Source organism: Canis lupus, chromosome 10 (assembly GCF_003254725.2).
Source record: "Canis lupus dingo isolate Sandy chromosome 10, ASM325472v2, whole genome shotgun sequence".
Classification (NCBI taxonomy): domain Eukaryota; kingdom Metazoa; phylum Chordata; class Mammalia; order Carnivora; family Canidae; genus Canis; species Canis lupus.
The window spans coordinates 63,661,274-63,680,635 of NC_064252.1; the positions used below are offsets into that span (position 1 = coordinate 63,661,274).

At 34.3% G+C, this 19,362-nt stretch overlaps 1 protein-coding gene across 22 annotated transcripts in view; it reads left to right on the top strand.

Annotated features, from left to right (window-relative positions):
• The window catches only part of EHBP1 (EH domain binding protein 1), a 346,207-nt gene that overhangs the window by 233,422 nt on the left and 93,423 nt on the right, over positions 1-19,362 (top strand). For all 22 annotated transcript variants that reach the window (XM_049115573.1, XM_049115565.1, XM_035721685.2 and 19 more), the window contains 3 exons: positions 11,341-11,519; positions 12,162-12,210; positions 16,635-17,537. In XM_049115573.1, coding sequence (XP_048971530.1) covers positions 11,341-11,519; positions 12,162-12,210; positions 16,635-17,537 — 1,131 coding nt within the window. The remainder of the gene's footprint in view (positions 1-11,340; positions 11,520-12,161; positions 12,211-16,634; positions 17,538-19,362) is intronic.

Consider the following 19,362-nt stretch of genomic DNA (forward strand, 5'->3'; position numbering starts at 1 on the left):
TGCATATATGGTCAAATGATTTTCAACAAGGGTGCCAAGTCCATTCAGTGGGGACAGTACAGTCTTTTCAACAAATGGTTCTGGAAAAACTGGATATCTACTTGAATTGGACTTGGATCTTTACCTAGCACCTTATACAAAATTAATTCATTTTTTAAAAAGATTTTATTTATTTATTCATGAGAGACACAGAAAGAGAGAGGCAGAGACATAGGCAGAAGGAGAAGCAGGCTCCCTACAGGGAGCCTGATGTGGGACTCAATCCTGGGACTCCAGGATCACGCCCTGAGCTGAAGGCAGATGCTTAACCACTGAGCCACCCAGGCATCCCCAAAATCAATTTAAAATAGACCTGAATGTATAAGCTAAAACTATAAAACTCTTAGAATATAGGGCAGAAGCTTCACAAGTTTGGATTTGAGAATTAATTATTAGATATAAGAAGACACAAATAACAAAGAATAAAGAGACAAATTGGACTTCATGAAAATTTAAAATTTATATGCATGGAAGGACGCATGAAAGAACACAATCAACAGTGAAAATGCAACCCACATAATATGAGAAGATATTTCCAAGTTATATATCTGATAAGGGGCTAATATTCAGAATATGTAGTAAACTCTTAAAACTCAAGAATAAAAAACAAAGGAACTTGAATAGACATATTCAATAGACTTGAATAGACATTTCTTTTTTTTGAATAGACATTTCACCAAAGAAAATATATGAATGATCAATTCGTACATGAAAAGATGCTCAAAATCACTAATCATTAGAGAAATGAAAATCAAAACAGTGAGATATCACTTCACATTCATTAGGATGGCTATTATTGAGGGGGAAGAGAAGGAAAGGAAGGGGGAAAAAGATGACAAGTGTTGGTGAGGATGTGGAAAAATTGAGACTCTTATGCACTGTTGGTTGATGTAAAATAGTGGAACCACTGTGGAAAACACTATAGATGTTCCTCAAAAAGTATAAAATAAAATTACTGTATGATTCAGCAGTTTCACTTCTGGATATATACCCAAAAGACTTGAAAGCAAGATCTTAAAGAGATACTTGTGCACTCACATATATAGCAGCATTATTCACAATAGCTAAAATGTGGAAGCAACCCATCTGTCCATCAACAGATGAATGGATAAACAAAATGTGTGTGTGTGTATATATATATATATATATATATATACACACACACACATACACACACACACACCATGGAATATTGTTTAGCCTTAAAGGGAAGGAAATTCTCACATAAACTATAACATGGGTGAACCTTGAGGATATTGTGCAAAGTGAAATAAGCCATTCAAAAAATGATAAATATGTATGATTCCACCTATATAATGTACCTAGAGTGGTCAGAATCATAGAGCCAGAAAATACAATTGTTGTTGCCAGCAGCTGTGTGAAAGGAGAAATGGGGAATTATTGTTCAGTAGGTATAGAGTTTCAGTTCCACAAGATGAAAAGTATCCTAGAGATGGACAGTGGTGATAGTTGCACAACAATAGGAATGTACTTAATATTGCTGAACTGTGCATTTAAAAATGGTTAACCATTACACTTTCTACTTTTAAATTTTTCGCACTATATGAGTTCTGTCTTCTTTATTTATATGTGCTTCTTCTGGTAACTTGGAAACTTGGTTATTGATTTATTGTCAGGACATCCCCATATATTGCAGGCCAGTTACACATGTCTCCTACTTCAGCTGAAAAAATTTCTCATTTTTTCTCATTATCCTTGTTACCTTTAGGAGATTTTTAAATTGAATGGGGGAAACCATCATCTTTACTTTATCATTTTAATACCAGCAATTCCAGTATTATTCTTAGACTTTTTTGCTGTAAAACAGAAATGAATGTAAAATATATGCAGGAGACTGCACAAAATATAATACACAGCTTAAGAAAATTATTTTAAGTGAACATCTGTGTAAACACCAAAAGAATTAGATCTTTGAAATCACTCTAGAAGTTTTAAGTACAAATCCTTAAACAATATAGTTTAGGTTTGCCTCGTTTTTCATTTTATGTAATTGGAATCGTATGGTATGTATATATGATTTTGTACCTGTTTTCTTTTGTTCAATAGTATGTTTTAGGATTAAATGTGTTCTATATTTCTTTCCCTCCCTCATCCTTCCTTCTCTCAGTCTCTCTGTGTGAAGTATTTCACTAACAGAATAGACCACAATCCTAAGATCTATTTTATTGTTGATGAACCCTTGGATTATTTTCAGATCTAGGAAATTGTAAACAGCGCTGCTGTGAACACTTTTGAACATGTATTCTATCTTGTGTAAGCAATGAATTTCTGTAGGTTATAAATCTGAGATTGCTGGGTCATAACATTTGCACCTCTTTAGATTTACCCTAATAGATGATGCCAGAGTCTTTCCATCAGGTCTCTATGAGCTCCCTTTGCTCCACATCCTTGTCAACACTTGATATTTTTGATTTCATTAAAATTTTAATTTAAAAAGTTTTTAATTTTAGCCTTTCTGGGGAGAAGTGTGTAGTAGTGCTTTGCGCAGTTCTCTGAATACTAATGTGATAGAGCAAATTTTCATTCTGATTATAAGCGCTTTGTGTGTATATATAAAATAATTTGGTACTAGGTTACTTAGCTTTTTATAGGAGGACAGGAAATGTGATATGTTAGCATTATAACATCAGATCTTCAGTGCCATAGTTCAGCTCCCCATGAACTGTTCAGTTGTAAGATGGGCAAGTATGGACTACTATGGTTTATAAGATACACGCTCTTGTAATAGCCTGTATGTGTAACTAGATCCCTCAAGGGACACATTTGATTACAAGAATCTCACTAAAACAAAGGGAGATCTTTTGTTTTTCAATAGCATTTATAGTTAATTGACAAGCTTCCTAGTCTAGATGCAGTCCAATAAGCTAGGGTCATTTTTACAATAAATAATGTTGCCTGGTAACAAACTTGACCATTCACGTTGATCTAATGCAGTATATTTCCATGGGAATGTTGCTAGAAGGTAAACTTGAGGTCATCTTATAAAAGGCTTAGGTCTTTTAATTAACCCTTTCTCTCTGGAAATACTTGTTATCTTTACAATCCTGTCTTCTAATCCATGGATATGGTATATTTCTCATTCTTTAAAACTCTTTTATTTTCTCACAGTAAAGCTTGGTAGTTTTTAAATAACACTCTTGTGTATTATTTGTAGATTTATTCCTTAGTACTTGTTATTTATGCTACCATAATGGTCTTAAAAATTTAAATTTCTAACTGCTTTTGTTGATATATAGGAATGCAGTTGGTTTTGTACACCATTGTTTTTTTGTATCCAGCAATTTCCTTAAATTCTATATTCATTCTAATAAATTACTTGTAGATTCTTTTGATTTTCTGTGTACTTAATTATATTATTTGCAAATAATGTCAGTTATATAATTTTGATTCTTTTCTAATAGTTACAACCTTTTATCTTTTTCTGGCCTTGCTAAACTAGCTAACACCTGCGATACAATGTTGAGTAACAAGGGTGATAGATTCCCAGTCTCAAAGGGAAAACTTAAAATATTTCACCATTGAAATATTTGCTGAAGACGTTATGAGTTAAGGAATCTTGTTACTACTACTTTGCTAAGACTATTTTATAAATATAAATGGACATTACATTTTACTTGATGTTTCTCTGTATCTAATTAGATGATTATATCTACATATTTTCCCCTATAATCTGTTAATTTGGCAAGTTGCCTCAATATATTTCCTAATTTATTTGTTAAGTCAAATGTGCATTCCTTGGGTAAGTGTCCAGTTTGTTTAATTTATAAATTGCTAGGTTCAGTATGCTAATAATTTTATTAGCACTTTTGCCTCTATATTCATGACAGATTTTTTTCACCTGTAATTTCACTTTTTACTATTGCGTTTGGTATCAGAGTTTGCAAGGATCATGAAATGAGTTGTGAAATAAACTAATTTTTCCTATTCCCCAGAAGACTTTGTATAATATTGGAGATACTTATTCCTTGAATGTTTGGTAGAACTTATCAATAAGGTCAATTGAAATTTTGTTTATAGGAAGATTTTTTTGTTTTTGTTTTTTACTAATTTCAGAGGTAGAATTTAGTGATTCATCAGTTGCATATAACACCCAGTGCTCATTATATCAAGTGCCCTCCTATAATTACCCTATAGGAAGGTTTTTAATTACAGATTTAATTTCTTTTATAGTTGTAGAAACAAAAACTTTTTTGTTTTCTTCTAGTCATACTTTTCTAGGAATTCATTTTCCTCTTTTTCTCTTTATCAGTCATATCAGTTTTAATTGATTTTGTCATTTCAAAGAAGCAACTTTTGGTTCATCCTTTTTATTGTATGCATATTTCCAATTTCACTAGTTTTTATTCTCATTTTTATTATTTTATTTTGCATATTGCTATTTGGGAGTCTACCATAGTGCAGCTCTGGCTCTCCATTCACTCTTCCAGAGCCACCATTATAAAAGCAGTCCTGAGAACTTTGCTCCCTCTCTAGTTTTCTAGTCTCTTCACAGCCTAAGCTTAAGGATAGTTGTTTGATATATCTTAGAAAGTTTCCTAAACATTTTGTTCAGCTTTTTTAAAAAAAAATTATTTATTTATTCATGAGAGACACAAAGAGAGAGGCAGAGACCTAGGCAGAGAGAGAAGCAGGCTCCATGCAGAGAGCCCGATGCAGGACTGGGTCCTGGGACTCCAGGATCACGCCCCTGGGCAAGGGCAGATGCTGAACCACTGAACCACCCAAGTGTCCCTTTGTTCAGCTTTTTAAAAACTGTGTTCAGATGGTAGTTCTTTAATGTAAGTTTCTCCTAATATTATTTTAACTACAGCATAATCTTTCTGATTGAGAAGTAAAATAACAAAACCCAATTTTACCATGAGAATAAAATGTAATGATTTAAGTGAAAATACTTTGAAAAATAATAAGCAGTACAAATACAAGTGTTTTAATTTTCACCACTGCTGTTAATTTGGGCTCACCAAATATTAAGATTTATCCACACTTTCCTCAGTTGTTTTCAAAAACTTGTAATAATTGGGGTTGCCTGGGTGGCTTAGTCAGTCCAGCGACTCTTGGTTTCAGTTCAGGTCATGATCTCATGGGTTGTGAGATTGACCTCTGCCTTGGCTCTGGGCTCAGCAGGGAGTCTACTTGATGATTCTCTTCCACTGCCCCTCCCCTACTTGTGCTCTCCCTCTCTCTCTCTCAAATAAATTTCAAGAAAATTGTGATAACTGGGGGAAGGCTCCCAGAATCAGTAGTAGGGAGAACAAACTGTCCTACAATTTTAGGAATGGTAGTATATATTTCACTGCTCTGGACTTACATAGTTCTAGTTCTAGTTCCAACCAATAATCTAAAATCCAAAGAATGGACAAAGGGTTTTAGTAACTAAATACTTCTAGGGTTTAAATTGTTTGCCTTAATTGCCCTTTTGGAATCAATTTAATATACACAGGACAGCCAGTCATCTTTTTTTTTTTTAAGATTTTTTATTTATTTATTCATGAGAGGCACATAGAGGGAGAGAGAGAGAGAGAGAGGCTGAGACACAGGCGGAGGGAGAAGCAGGCAGAGAGCCCAATGTGGGACTTGATTCCTGGTCTCCAGGATCACGCCCTGGACTGAAGGTGGCGCTAAACCACTGAGCCACCAGTACTGCCCCACAGCCAGTCATCTTAAGAAGTTGACTAAGGCAACTACTAATCTCAAGAAATTCATACTTTCTACTGAGGTCCTAAAACTGCATTATCTTGAAATGTAAATTACATGTTGGTTAAGAGCACAGGCTCTGGAGCAGGAACACCTTGTTATAGATTCTAACTCCTTCACTTTCTAGCTATGTTAACTTCAGTTTCTACAACTGAAATTTGGAATAATAGCACTTATCTCAAAGGAGTTGTGAGGATTAAATGAGCTAATCCATGTAAGGGTTTTAACATTGCCTGGGGACATTAAGTGCTCAGAATATACTTTATAGATTAATGAAAGATTAACATCTTTTTGTGGACAGAAAAAAACAACATATTGTAGTAAAAATTCTATGTGAGGGTTAAAGGAATATTGAAAATTCCTGCTGACTGGAGTTGGAAAGATTTCATGTGCAAGATGACAGCTATACCTAATCTTGAAGGTAGAGCAGAATTGTAGCAGTTTGTACTTGGGACTGAAGATACTCCAAAGTGAGGTGACTATCTATATGATCAAAGACAGGAAGTGGGGCAGCTGGGGCTCAGAAGGAAAGCATAGTGATTCTAGAGAATGGTGAATCATCCTAGGGAGTAGATACATTTAAAAAGATTTGGGATTCTTTGCTCAAAAGTATCTTGACATCATTTTATATGTTTAAGAGTCATGAGAGGCTTTGACCTGTGCTTTAAGAAGATTGTTGCTATGGCAATGAATCAGATAAAGGAGAATTTGGAAGAAGGGGGACCTCTTAGGAAGATTTTGCAATAGCTAGGCAAAAGAAAATAGATTACAACAATAGGGTCAAAATTTCCCATGAATTAACGAATAAAGGATGATAGGGGAAGGAAGAGGTCAAAGCTGATTCTGAGATTTAAAGTCTAGACAATTGGAACAATAGCAGTATCATTTGTAAACATAATGAAAATGAAGCAGGTTGTTAGAAAAGATTATAATTATAGTTTGAACATATTGAGTTTGAATTTTATATGGCAGGAAGGACGGCCAGCTGGAAATGTCAACTTGAGATAGTTTGAACTATAAATGTATATTTGGGAATCATCTGCATGGAAGTGATAGTTGAAATCCTGGGAGTGAATCAGCTCAAAGTGTGGAAAGACAAGACTATTTACAGCAATACCTAGAGGAATATATATGTGCTTATATCAGTGGAAGAAGGGGAAAGAGCAAAGAGAAGGCAGCCATAGTGAGAGGAGTAGAGCAGAAAAAATGGAATTGAGATTTCTTGCAGCTATTAAAATCTAGGAAATTTTGTAACAAGTTATTTGACTGTGTTTCCTGAAAGCATTCCTATTGCTTTTGATAGCAAAAGTAACCAGATGGCCTTCTATCTTTAATATGTAAAATGCTATGTTAACAGAAACAATACGTTAAAATTACCTATACTAAATAATAGAAATGTTAAGTGAAACAATGGTTTCAAGTCCTATTTCCTCTCTACTGTTAATACTTCAAACTGGCTCTATCATCACGATGGTTGACATCTTCCTGTAGTTCTTGGTTAAGCTGAGATTGGTATAATTTCATGCATACAGTAGTTTGATTGAGAGAGAACTAGAAAGATCACCTACTTAAGCAGATCAGTTAATAAAAATCAATGAGATTCTGATTAATCTGATCATAATTTTAAAAAATCTGATCATAATTATAATGGCTCTTAGAAATTTCCTCTTTTGGTGCATAAAAAAGATAACTGTAATATCTGTGCTTTACTTTCCCAGAATGTTAAATAAAGAGGTGTTGGGGTGCCTGAGAGGCTCAGTCAGTTAAGTGTCCTCTGCCTTCAGCTCAGGTCATGATCCTTGGGCTCTGGGATAGAGTCCTGCATCTGGCTTCCTGCTCATCAGGGAGCCCACTTCTCCCTTTCCCTCTGCCTACAGCTCCCCCTGATTGTGCTTGCTCTCTCTGTCAAATAAATAAATAAAATCTTTAAAAAAAAATGCCCTCTCATACATCTGGTCACTGAAAAAATAAAAGAAAGAACTTTTATTTTTGTTTAAGATTTTTATTTACTCATGAGAGACACACAGAGAGAGGCAGAAACATAGGCAGAGGGAGAGGCAGGCTCCCCACAAGGAGCCCAGTGTGGGACTCCATCCCAGGGCCCCGAGATCACACCCTGAAACGAAGGCAGATGCTCAACTACTGAGCCACCCAGGCATCCCAAAAGAAAGAACTTTTAAAGAGTTGTTCCAACATCTGAGAGTTTGGTTCTACCATTAGTGGTCACATTTTGGTGTCTTCCTTTCTTTGGAAAGCACTAAATTAGTCACTCAGAGCTTCTTTTTTCACCAAACCCATAGGAATAGATACATTGCCAAGAATCCCAAGGGCCCCATTTTGCACATAAAGTATCAATACTATCTTCTAGTTAAAGCTTTGTTTGCAAAAGTATTTTTCACTAATATTGAAGAAATTCATGGCCTTTGAAGTTTCCAAAAGACCCTCAAATATAGGAATTCAAGTGCTAGTAGTGTATTACCTATAGTAATAATAATTGCGATTAACATTTACAGAGTTGTTTCTGTGTGTCATACATGGTGCCAAGTATTTACACACAACAGTATTTATTGAGTGCCTGCTATATGCCAGGATCTGTTCTGAATGCTTGGGATAAGTTAGTAAAACAAACTAAGATCCATATCTTCATAGCTCTTTTATTTAGTGAGAATGGGCAAAGTAATAAGCATTAAGTTTAACCGATAAGCATATTTTGGTAACGACCAAAATATATGGACCATAAGAAGATGATAGGTACTATGGAAAAAACAGAGCAAGATAAGGTAGTCAGGAGTGTGGAGTTGAGGTTGAATGATGAAGGTGAGTTACAATATTAAATAGGGTAGCTAGAATAGGCATAACAAAAATGGTTGCATTGGAGGTAACCATGAAGATATGTGACAGGAGAGCATCCAGGCAAATGGAGCAATCTGTACAAAGGCTCTAAGGTGGGACCATGTCTTGGGTATCTAAAGAACAGCAAAGAGGTTAATACAGTTCAAAGTGGTCAGGGGAGAGGTGGTAATGAGCAATAACAGGTGGGAGGAGTAGGAGGCAGTCCTCTTACTACAGTGACACTATGAAATAGGTACCATTACAATCTCCATTTTATAGTTGAGGAAGCAGAGACCTAGAGAAGTAAAGTAACCTGCCACATCCGGAGCCAGCTATTGCAAGAAACAAGCATTTACATTTGTTTATATCCTGAAGGGTCTGAAATTATTTAACTGCTTATTTCTTTATGACCTCTGCAAAATATTAGATGAAAGATCAGCTGTTCTGAAGTGGATGATTTATTGTACAATGGTTCTACTTCAGTATTCTTTATCTGCAACCAATATGACCATTTACAGGGCTTGTAATTTTATCAAAGTTTCTTCAATTACAAATGACTTCTTTTGCTTGGCAGTGCAGTAAGCATCCTTGTAAGATATTTTTAATTCAAGGGTTTTATGCTAGGGAAATCCAAAGCTTAGTTTAGTTCTTTTAGCCTTTTCATATTGAACCTTCTTAGAAACAAGGGTATATTCATAATCATAATGACATGGTATATTTTCCCTATTTCTTAAGCACAGAAAGCCATTATAGATTATAACATGGTGGTAATGACTTTTGTACATTACCTGTGTACGTGCTTATGGTGACTGGAATGAATCAGTGTAATGATAGTTGCAGATTACCTGTGCCGTGTACTTATTACTCATACTTGGAATGAATCAGTGCTCTAATAATATAATTTGATAAATAAAAACATTTTTTAAAAAACAATCCTTTAAATAATAGAAAGTCTAAGGAAAAAAATATGTTTGTGCCCAGTGCATTGATCCCCTGCCTCATCCATAGACCATTTTCCACTCTACTTCCAGGTTAAGTGTCTAGAACAATCTGAAAATCACAGTGGAAAGTCACCATTAGATGAAAAGATATTTAATAGTTTTTAAAGTAAATACCCTACTACATTGGGAATTTCATTTTTACATACTTCTTTATATTAGGTAGATTTGATCCAAATTTATTGAATTTTATGGCCTGTGAATTTTTCCGCATTTATTTTGTATAGGTGATTACTTAAAGAACAGCACTTTGCAAGATTCACGCTTTGTTTATATAACAGTTGGTTAATCTGACAGTTAAAAAAATTTAATAAAAAAAATAAGAAATTACATCCTTGGTGTTTCTTAGTAGTTTTATTACAGGAGCAGTGAATGCATAATCATAATTACGTGGAGTTGATGATTTTAATTGTTTGGCACTAACATGCTTTTGTCAAGTGGGGGCATCATTGGTCTTTCTTAAGTAAGCTGTGTGTCAAGAATGGTTTTGCTTGTTAAACTTAAGTGATATTAGGGGTAAATAATCATTCCCCTTTCACTTTATTTTAGAGGGCTTCTATTTTATGTTTATAGCCAGCACTTTTAACTGATAGCAAAATTTTAAATCCAGAAACATTTAGTAGTTTTCTTAATGGTTTTCAGTTGTACCAGCCTCTAATGTTATAATAAAAAAATGTGATCATTACTCAATAAAGAAAGTGACATGTTTGTAAGAATAATAAAAGTTTAGGATAAAAATCTTATGTAGTTTTTGGGGTTTTTTTGTCATCATTGTTTTAAGTACATGAACAAGGGGAAAAACAAAGAATATGCTTAAGATTTAACATACACACAACACATACCCCTAACTGACCTACAAAAGTAGCTTTCAGTGATAATTAAAAGATACTTTGAGCAAATCTAAATTGTGTGCTATTGCTACCAATAACCTGACTATTGCTAAGAGCTCTAAATCTATTTTGCCATCATTAAATTTATGTAAGAAATATCTGAGTGTGATTATCATTGTGCTTTCTAAAATGCATGATTACTGCATTTAAAAAACTTACTAGGGGGATCCCTGGGTGGCGCAGCGGTTTGGCGCCTGCCTTTGGCCCAGGGTGCGATTCTGGAGACCCAGGATCGAATCCCACATCGGGCTCCCGGTGCATGGAGCCTGCTTCTCCCTCTGCCTGCTTCTCCCTCTGCCTGTGTCTCTGCCTCTCTCTCTCTCTCTCTCTCTATCATAAATAAATAAATAAAATTAAAAAAAATAAAAATAAAAATAAAAAAAATAAAATAAAATAAAATAAAAAAAATAAAAAACTTACTAGGTTTTTTATCTTTCCACTGCTAACAGTTTGTGCTACAGTTAGACTTCATGATACATTAGTTTTAATCTAGTCAAAAAGGAACTATATTTGTACATTTTTGTACTGGGGGAAATTTCTTAGGGTGTAAGAGTTACACAAATATTCAGACTTAAGTATTTAAATACTTTAATGTTTCCATCAATATAGCTCTTGGCTTGTTCTTATGTATGAGTTTAAAATCTTGCATATCTACATCCTTGTCAGGCAAATGCCATAGGCTAAAACTGAAGATAATAACTTAAGATTCATGTCTCCTTCTTGGAAGTTACAGTTGTCTTGAATTGACAGTTTTGAAGGACCTAAACTGACATCAAAGAGTTTAAATGATCTAGTTAGGTCAATTAATGTTAATTTTCATCTTCCATTAAATTATTTTAATGTTTTTCTCTTTTCTTTTTTTCTAGCCGAGTCCTATACCAAGTCCTGTTTTGGGGCGAAAGCCAAATGCTAGTCAGTCATTGCTTGTATGGTGCAAAGAAGTTACAAAAAACTACCGGGGAGTGAAAATCACCAATTTTACTACATCGTGGAGAAATGGTTTATCTTTTTGTGCAATATTACATCACTTTAGACCAGATTTGATGTAAGTAGAAATGTTTTCCATTCCCTGTAAATATTTTGTAAATAATAGTTTTAAAAAAAACATAATTTCTTAACGTATGTCCTGAAATAGTTGACTTTATGTTTCTTTATTACCCACACCTTTTGCTTTTTGAGAAAAGATATGTGTGCCAGAAAGAAAAGTTCTCCCTTCTTGATGCCTAAAATCAATCTTTTCTCTTTAAAAAAAAGCAAACACTTTTTTCTTCTTAATCTTATAACAGAACTAACTTCAAATTATTATGAAAATTGTGTGGCTGTTAAAATGAGATGAGACAAATAAGCTGGTAGCTCTTTGTACGTCGACAACAAGGGATTACCTCATGGTAAATTTGGTTGTCAAGCCTGGTCTCTGGTGCCCTGCCTTAACTTCTCTTTTAGATGGAAAGCTTCAGGCAATGAAACATGTAATCACTGTTTCTGTTATTTATTTATTTATTTCCTTAATTTTCCACACTATTAGTTTTGTTGATTGAATTGCTGTGAAATTGCTAGTTACTCTTTGGTATTATAGAATGTCACATTTTTAGATTCAGTTTGTTTTAAAAACAGCTGGGGTTTTTTTGTTGTTTTTGTTTTTTTTTTCAAATACTGTATGTACCTACTGTGCCATTTTCTCCCTCAGTGACTACAAGTCTCTGAATCCTCAAGATATTAAGGAGAACAACAAAAAGGTAAGAATTGCCCAGGAGAAAAATATGTACTTTCAAATTTGACTCCTCTCTGGCTTTTGTTAATTTGGGGAAACTGAGGTTGTTTTGTGAGGTCATAACTGCAGCTCACAGAAGGTAGTCTGCTTCCTGCAGTTCAAATAGGATGCATGGTTTACTTTGAGTTGTCATAGCCTTTAAAGATCACAAGTGCCAGACTGGCATCCGATTTTAATATGTGTATGGACTTCGTTAACTGTTAAATTTTTGTTGAAGCATACTGCTTTTATTCAAGATTTAGCTTTTAAAAAGTACACCCAATGCTATTACACCATAAATGATTATGAGTTTAGAAAAATCTGTTGAGAGGGGATAAGGGCAGGAGCCTAATGAGTTATAAAAGAAAAGGATGCATATGTTCCTAGAAGCAAAAAGATATGAACATTGGATTTTTTTTTTCATTTTCTGGTAAACTGTACAGTTTTTCCACATAATTAATTAGTATACTGAGGTCAGAGCTTCCCAGTGGGGATATTGATCCTTTGGCCTCCAGGGTAGCTGTGTGAGGCTGAGCTTTCAGAAGTGCTTGGGCCAGCTGACTGTGGCCACAGGCTAACTTAACTATTTACCCCAGTGCACGGTACAACATTATAATTATGAATGTGTACTGTGATACGAGAAAAGAGCGAAACACTAACTCAACATGTAGTGGGTATCAGTGTGTTTTGTGCTGCATTGAATTCTTCAACTGAGAAGTTAATGAAATATGTTGTTATCTTAGAATAGGAATTCTTAATCTGGGACATATGGATAGAATTCAGGGGGTTATTGAACATGACAATCGGGTGAGAATGTATTTTATTTTGTTTTATTAATTCTTTAAATGAAATTCAGCATTTCCTTCAGTTATGAATTTAGGCAGCACACTTTAGCATTAGCCATGCCTGAGACTTTATCACCTTGAGAATCTTAGATATTTTGATATCACATTGCAGTTGTAATAGCTACAAATATCTTTTAAACTCATCACTTCTTCAAAATTACAGTTGTTAATACAGTCACAAAAGGCACATGTATTGCTGTTTCTCAAATTCAGTTTTATTAATATTTTCATAGTTTTTCATATAATTGGTTTCTTTAATCCTATGTATTTTATAACCATAAAAGCATTATTCTGAGAAGAGGTTCATTACCAAAAGGATTCATGGAACAACGTGATTAATAACCTCTGGTCTGGACTAAAGTTTTCAATCTACTTTAAATTAGATAATTAAACCACCAGTGTTAAAAAATCTATAAAGGGAACCTTGATAGAAGTTCAGCTAGCAGATAAGAATTTAAGTCAATGATTTTTTACTTTTATTGCTCTCTAAATCCAAAAATTTGTATTGTCATTAAAAATGCTTTTTTATTTACAAATTCATATGCTGGCCTAGAGAAATACATTTTAAAACTGTCAGTTTTGGGATCCCTGGGTGGCGCAGCGGTTTGGCGCCTGCCTTTGGCCCAGGGCGCGATCCTGGAGACCCGGGATCGAATCCCATGTCGGGCTCCCGGTGCATGGAGCCTGCTTCTCCCTCGGCCTGTGTCTCTGCCCCTCTCTCTCTCTCTCTGTGTGTGACTATCATAAATAAATAAAAATTTAAAAAAAAAAAAAAAAATAAAAAAAAAAATAAAACTGTCAGTTTTTTTTTTTTTTAGTTGAAGTATGCCACCAAAAAAGGTAAATCTTAAAATTTTAGTGTATTTTCTTTATAGAAATCACATCTGTGGTGGGCATATTAAGAGTAAATCATTTCTCATGAATTATTTTTTGTATAATTTTGTAGAACTTGTGTCTCTCAAAGTGAAAGCCTGTTTTTCATCAATTAAATTATATTTTTAGATATATTTCTATGCTTGCATTTTTTTGCATTTGAATAAAATACTAAGTTAATTTAAACACAGATAAAAGTGTTATAAAATAAACCATTATTATTTTTATAAAATGAAGTTTTGTTTTGTTTTGTTTTAAATATTTATTCATAAGAGACACAGAAAGGCAGAGGGGGAGAAGCAGACTCCCTGCGGGGAGCCCGATGTGGGACTTGATTCTGGGACCCTGGGATCACGCCTTGAGCCAAAGGCAGACACTCAACCACTAAGCCACCTAGGCATCCCTAAAGTAAAGTTTTTTAAAATACTGTTTGAAATTCTGAAAAAGACTTGTTGATTGTACCCAGCTATGTATTTTTAAGAGTACAGAGATTTGCCTAAAGGCGTAAGTCACATTTCTTTCCATTACTTTTTCAGGAAATTAATAATGATGATCATACCTTGGGTTTACATATTGCTACATAGAGAATATCCTATTAATATTTTTCTCAATTAGATCTTGTAGGGCAGGTAATCATGTCTTTTTGAAAAGGTTTTAATTTAGATGATCCTATTAATTGTGCAATTGAATAAATAATTGTTAATACAGTCTTGCCTTTTCATCACTTTCCAACTTCCTACCTGATATCTACATTGAGTATCAGTTGCTACCTGCGGATTTATTTCCGGCTTCACACAGTTCTTCCTGATAACCTCATCTGCCCTTGATTGAACTTAAAGCAGCACAAGAAACAAAGCCTGTGTCTTAAGTTTCATGCAGATGCATAACATAACTGGCAAGGACTCCTCCTTGCCAATTAAATAATATCTAGGAATGAATAAGACAATTTTCTTTGAAAGACCTCTTCTTTTTCTCCACATACAAACAGCTAAAAAGGTGATTGACCACAGCAGAAGTTAACCTATGGGAAAATTCCTTTATAAAGTCTTGACCTCCCTTGTAAAAAACCCGGTTTGTTTTTAAATGTTTTTTTAGTGCAGTTAGTGTGCATAAAATGAATTGCTACATGAAGCAAAACACAGGAGATTCCCCACGAGGAAGCTAATCATTTTCCCAGGTCTGTAAAAAGGACTGAATAAAAAAGGTATTTACCTGTGACATATGATCTTAACCAGTATGTCAGTGTTTTAGATAATTGGGAAATGTTTAGAATACTGCCTGTGGTGCTTTTCATGATGGTCTGCAATTGATGTCTGTCAATCAGGTTGTCAAGGCACATGAGGAGGAAAATGACTTTAATTTTCCTAAAACATGTAAAATAACAAACAGGCCTAAACATGCACACCAACTGAGCCATTCACTTGAGTAAATATTTTGAGGTACCTATATTATGAAACATAGTGCTGTGAAAATTGAAGAGGTTTTAATATTGCAATTTATTTTTCATTTTCTTTCTTACTTATTCCACAACATTTATTAAACTACAGGAAGAATATGAGACAAGGATTAAATTCAAAGGTAGAAATGCACTTTAATATGTAAGTGCAAAAGACTAATTCCTTCTAAATTGTTACATAACTTCCTAACCTTTCTCTTAAGAAAAGCTTCGCATTATGATCCTACATCTAGGTTGTTGTAAAGTCTAGACATTTTATATTCCAAAGTCAGTATACAGCTAGAGGGTCCTTACCTTTCCCAAGAGTATATCTGAACCTTTAACCATATTTTTAATGCTTCCTAGCAACACAGTGCTGTTTTCAAGGGTTAGTTCAGGATGGTAATAATTAATTGTAAATTGAGAAACAGCTTTGATTCTTCAAAACTAGAAAAACCTGATGTGCCACAGTCATTTAAAGGCTAACAAAAATAATACAATGCAGCCTCACATTCTCAACTACGTTGTACTACTCAAAACATTTCATTCTTTCCAAAATGGATGTAGTGAAAATGCAATCACTCCACTCATTATGAAAATCGGTCTTAATTGGGCATTTAAAAAATGTTTGTATATTCCTGGACTTTAATAACACTTATACTTTATACCAGGTAATCTAGGAGTTAGTTCTTTGGGGATATGTAGCTATATTTTTTCTTCACAAATCACTGCAATTATATGAACATGGTAAAAAGAGGTTGATAGGAATGATAAAACTCTAGATTGTTATTTCTTTATACCTTAGTTCCTTCTAAAAATTGATTCTAAGATTTCTTTTTGTTTTAATTCTAATTTTTGCTTATTTTCTTTATTGGAAAAGAATATTTCAATTGCTATTAATTAAGAAACTTTTTTTTTCTTGCACTTACCCCACTTTTAGAAATTTCTCATGTGAAATTTTGTTCTGTTCTTGTGGCAATAATGTCAGTAACATGGTATGCCCTCCAACAACAACAACAAAATCCATTAAAATTTTGCTTTCTTTTAATGGTAACTAAACTTTATTTTTATAACTTTTTAATTAAAGTATAAATGACATATAACATCATATAGGTTATAGGTGTACAACATAATGATTCAATATATTGTGAAATGTTCATCACAGTCTGTCTAGATAATATCTATTCTTTTGCTGTTTTTAAAATGTATGGATTGTTTGAATTATTCAGTATATCTTTGTTTTTCCTTTCTTTGAAGGCATATGATGGATTTGCCAGCATAGGAATTTCCCGGTTATTGGAACCTTCTGACATGGTCTTACTGGCAATTCCTGACAAACTGACTGTTATGACTTATCTCTATCAAATCAGAGCACATTTCAGTGGCCAAGAACTGAATGTTGTCCAGATAGAGGAGAACAGCAGTAAAAGCACATACAAAGTTGGAAATTATGAAACAGATACAAACAGTTCTGTTGATCAGGAAAAGTTCTACGCAGAGCTTAGTGATCTGAAACGGGAGCCTGAACTACAGCAGCCTACCAGTGGAGCAGTAGACTTCTTATCGCAAGATGACTCTGTATTTGTAAATGATAGTGGGGTTGGAGAGTCAGAAAGTGAACATCAGACTCCTGATGATCATCTTAGTCCAAGCACAGCCTCCCCGTACTGTCGCAGGACTAAAAGTGACACAGAACCCCAAAAGTCCCAGCAGAGCTCTGGAAGGACTTCAGGATCTGATGACCCTGGAATATATTACAATACAGATTCAACCCACGCACAAGTTTTGTTAGGCAAGAAGAGACTACTGAAAGCTGAGACTTTAGAATTAAGTGACTTCTATGTTAGTGATAAGAAGAAGGATGTGTCTCCACCCTTTATTTATGAGGAGACAGAGGAACAAAAGCTTCAGACTCTAGACATTAGTAAAAACTTGGAGAAAGAAAAATTAGAGAATTCCAGACCCTTAGAATGCAGATCAGATCCTGAATCACCTATCAAAAAACCAAGTTTATCTCCCACTTCCAAACTTGGATACTCATACAATAGAGATGCAGACCTTACAAAGAAAAAACGAACTTCCCTGAGGCAGACAGAGTCTGATCCAGATACTGACAGAACCACTTTAAATCATGCAGATCATTCCACTAAAACAGTCCAGGTAAGTGAATTAGAATGACGAATACCTATATTCAGTAAATAGTTATTCTGAGGGGTTTTTATATTTTATAGAGCACTTTCAAATGCTACAAATGGTTAAAGGTAAAGTATAATTACCCATTATAGAAAAACCTAAACTATACCTGCACTTCATTTAAAGTTTATAATATTTTAAGCCTACAAATAAATCCAAATTTGAACATTCTAGAATAAAGAATGTCAGTTTTTCAAATCCAAATATTATTTACCTATAAAAACAGAATATTTCACTGTAAGAATAAAGTCAGAGATATTTCACTATTCCATTTAGTAGGAATACTTTCTGAAAATGTGTAGTGCTAAATTATATATTTCCCATTTAGAATATTTTCTTCAAATATTTTAGTTATGTTAGTGTTTTCAGTCCCATCATTACTTGTGTTTAAAAATTCCAGTAATATCCAGATTCCTCCCCACAAGAGGAAAATGACACAGATTTTTATACAAATATTTACTATATTTAATTGAATCTCTGGCACCATAAATTATAAGACATACCATTATTTTAGGTACCAAAAAGAAAGAAAAACACTGCCAGTAAATTATGATAAATAGTTTTCTTATCACATATAATTTTTATTTTATTTATTTTTTTTTTAAGATTTTATTTTTTTATTCATGAGAGACACAGAGCGAAAAAGAGAGAGGCAGAGACATAGGCAGAGGTAGAAGCAGGTTCCATGCAGGAAGCCCGATGTGGGACCCAATCCGGGATCCCAGGATCATGCCCTGAGCCAAAGGCAGACAGAGGCCCAACCACTGAGCCATCCAAGCATCCCTAGAATTTTTATTTTATACATATTGAACAAATTCTTTTAGACTTATTCAAGCATGGATTTTTTTAATCATATAGCACTCTTACGTATGCATAAAAAAGGAGTTTAAGTAAAATTGTTTAAGGTATAATTCTTTAGAATTAGAATTTAAAATCCAACTCTTCTGATCACTTTTTGATTTGGAATTGTTGGTATTCCTGTTTTTTCCAGGCAGTGTTGTCCTCTGTGCCATCAAAAGCATGATGTTACAGCAGTGGTCCTCAGTATGATCTGGGGACGTCTGAGGCTCTCCTAACCTCTTTCAGAGAGCCCCCAAAGTTGAAGCTACTTTCATAGTAATAATAGAACCTTATTTATCTTCTTCACTTTTGTTCTCTCACAAATGTACAGTGGTGTTTTCTGAGATCTCAAAAGATTGAATACAAAAGTAAATATGACGGGCGCCTGGGTGACTCAGTCTGTTAAGGGTCTGCCTTTGGCTCATGTCATGATCCCAGGGTTCTGAGACAAAGCCCCACGTCAGGCTCTCTGCTTAGTGAGGAGCCTGCTTCTCCCTCTCCCTCTGCCTACTGTCTACTTGTGCTTTTTCTCTCTGTCAAATGAATAAAATCTTTTAAAAAAAAGTTGATGTGAGAATCCAGTTGCCTGCTATTAAGCCAGATATTAAAGAGATTTCCAAAAAACACAAAATAATGCCATTCTCACTTATTTTTTAAAGTAATTTTGTTAGAATATGTTAACATGGGCAGTCCAGGTGGCTCAGCGGTTTAGAGCCGCTTTCAGCCCAGGGCGTGATCCTGGAGACCCAGGATCGAGTCCCACGTCAGGTTCCCTGCATGGAGCCTGCTTCTCCCTCTGCCTGTGTCTTTGCTTCTTTCTCTCTCTGTGTGTGTCTCTCGTGAATAAATAAATAAAATTTTAAAAACAACAACAAAAAAAGAATATGTTAACTTCTCATGGATTTATAGGGTTTTTTAAAAAGATATTTATTTATTTATTTATTTATTTATT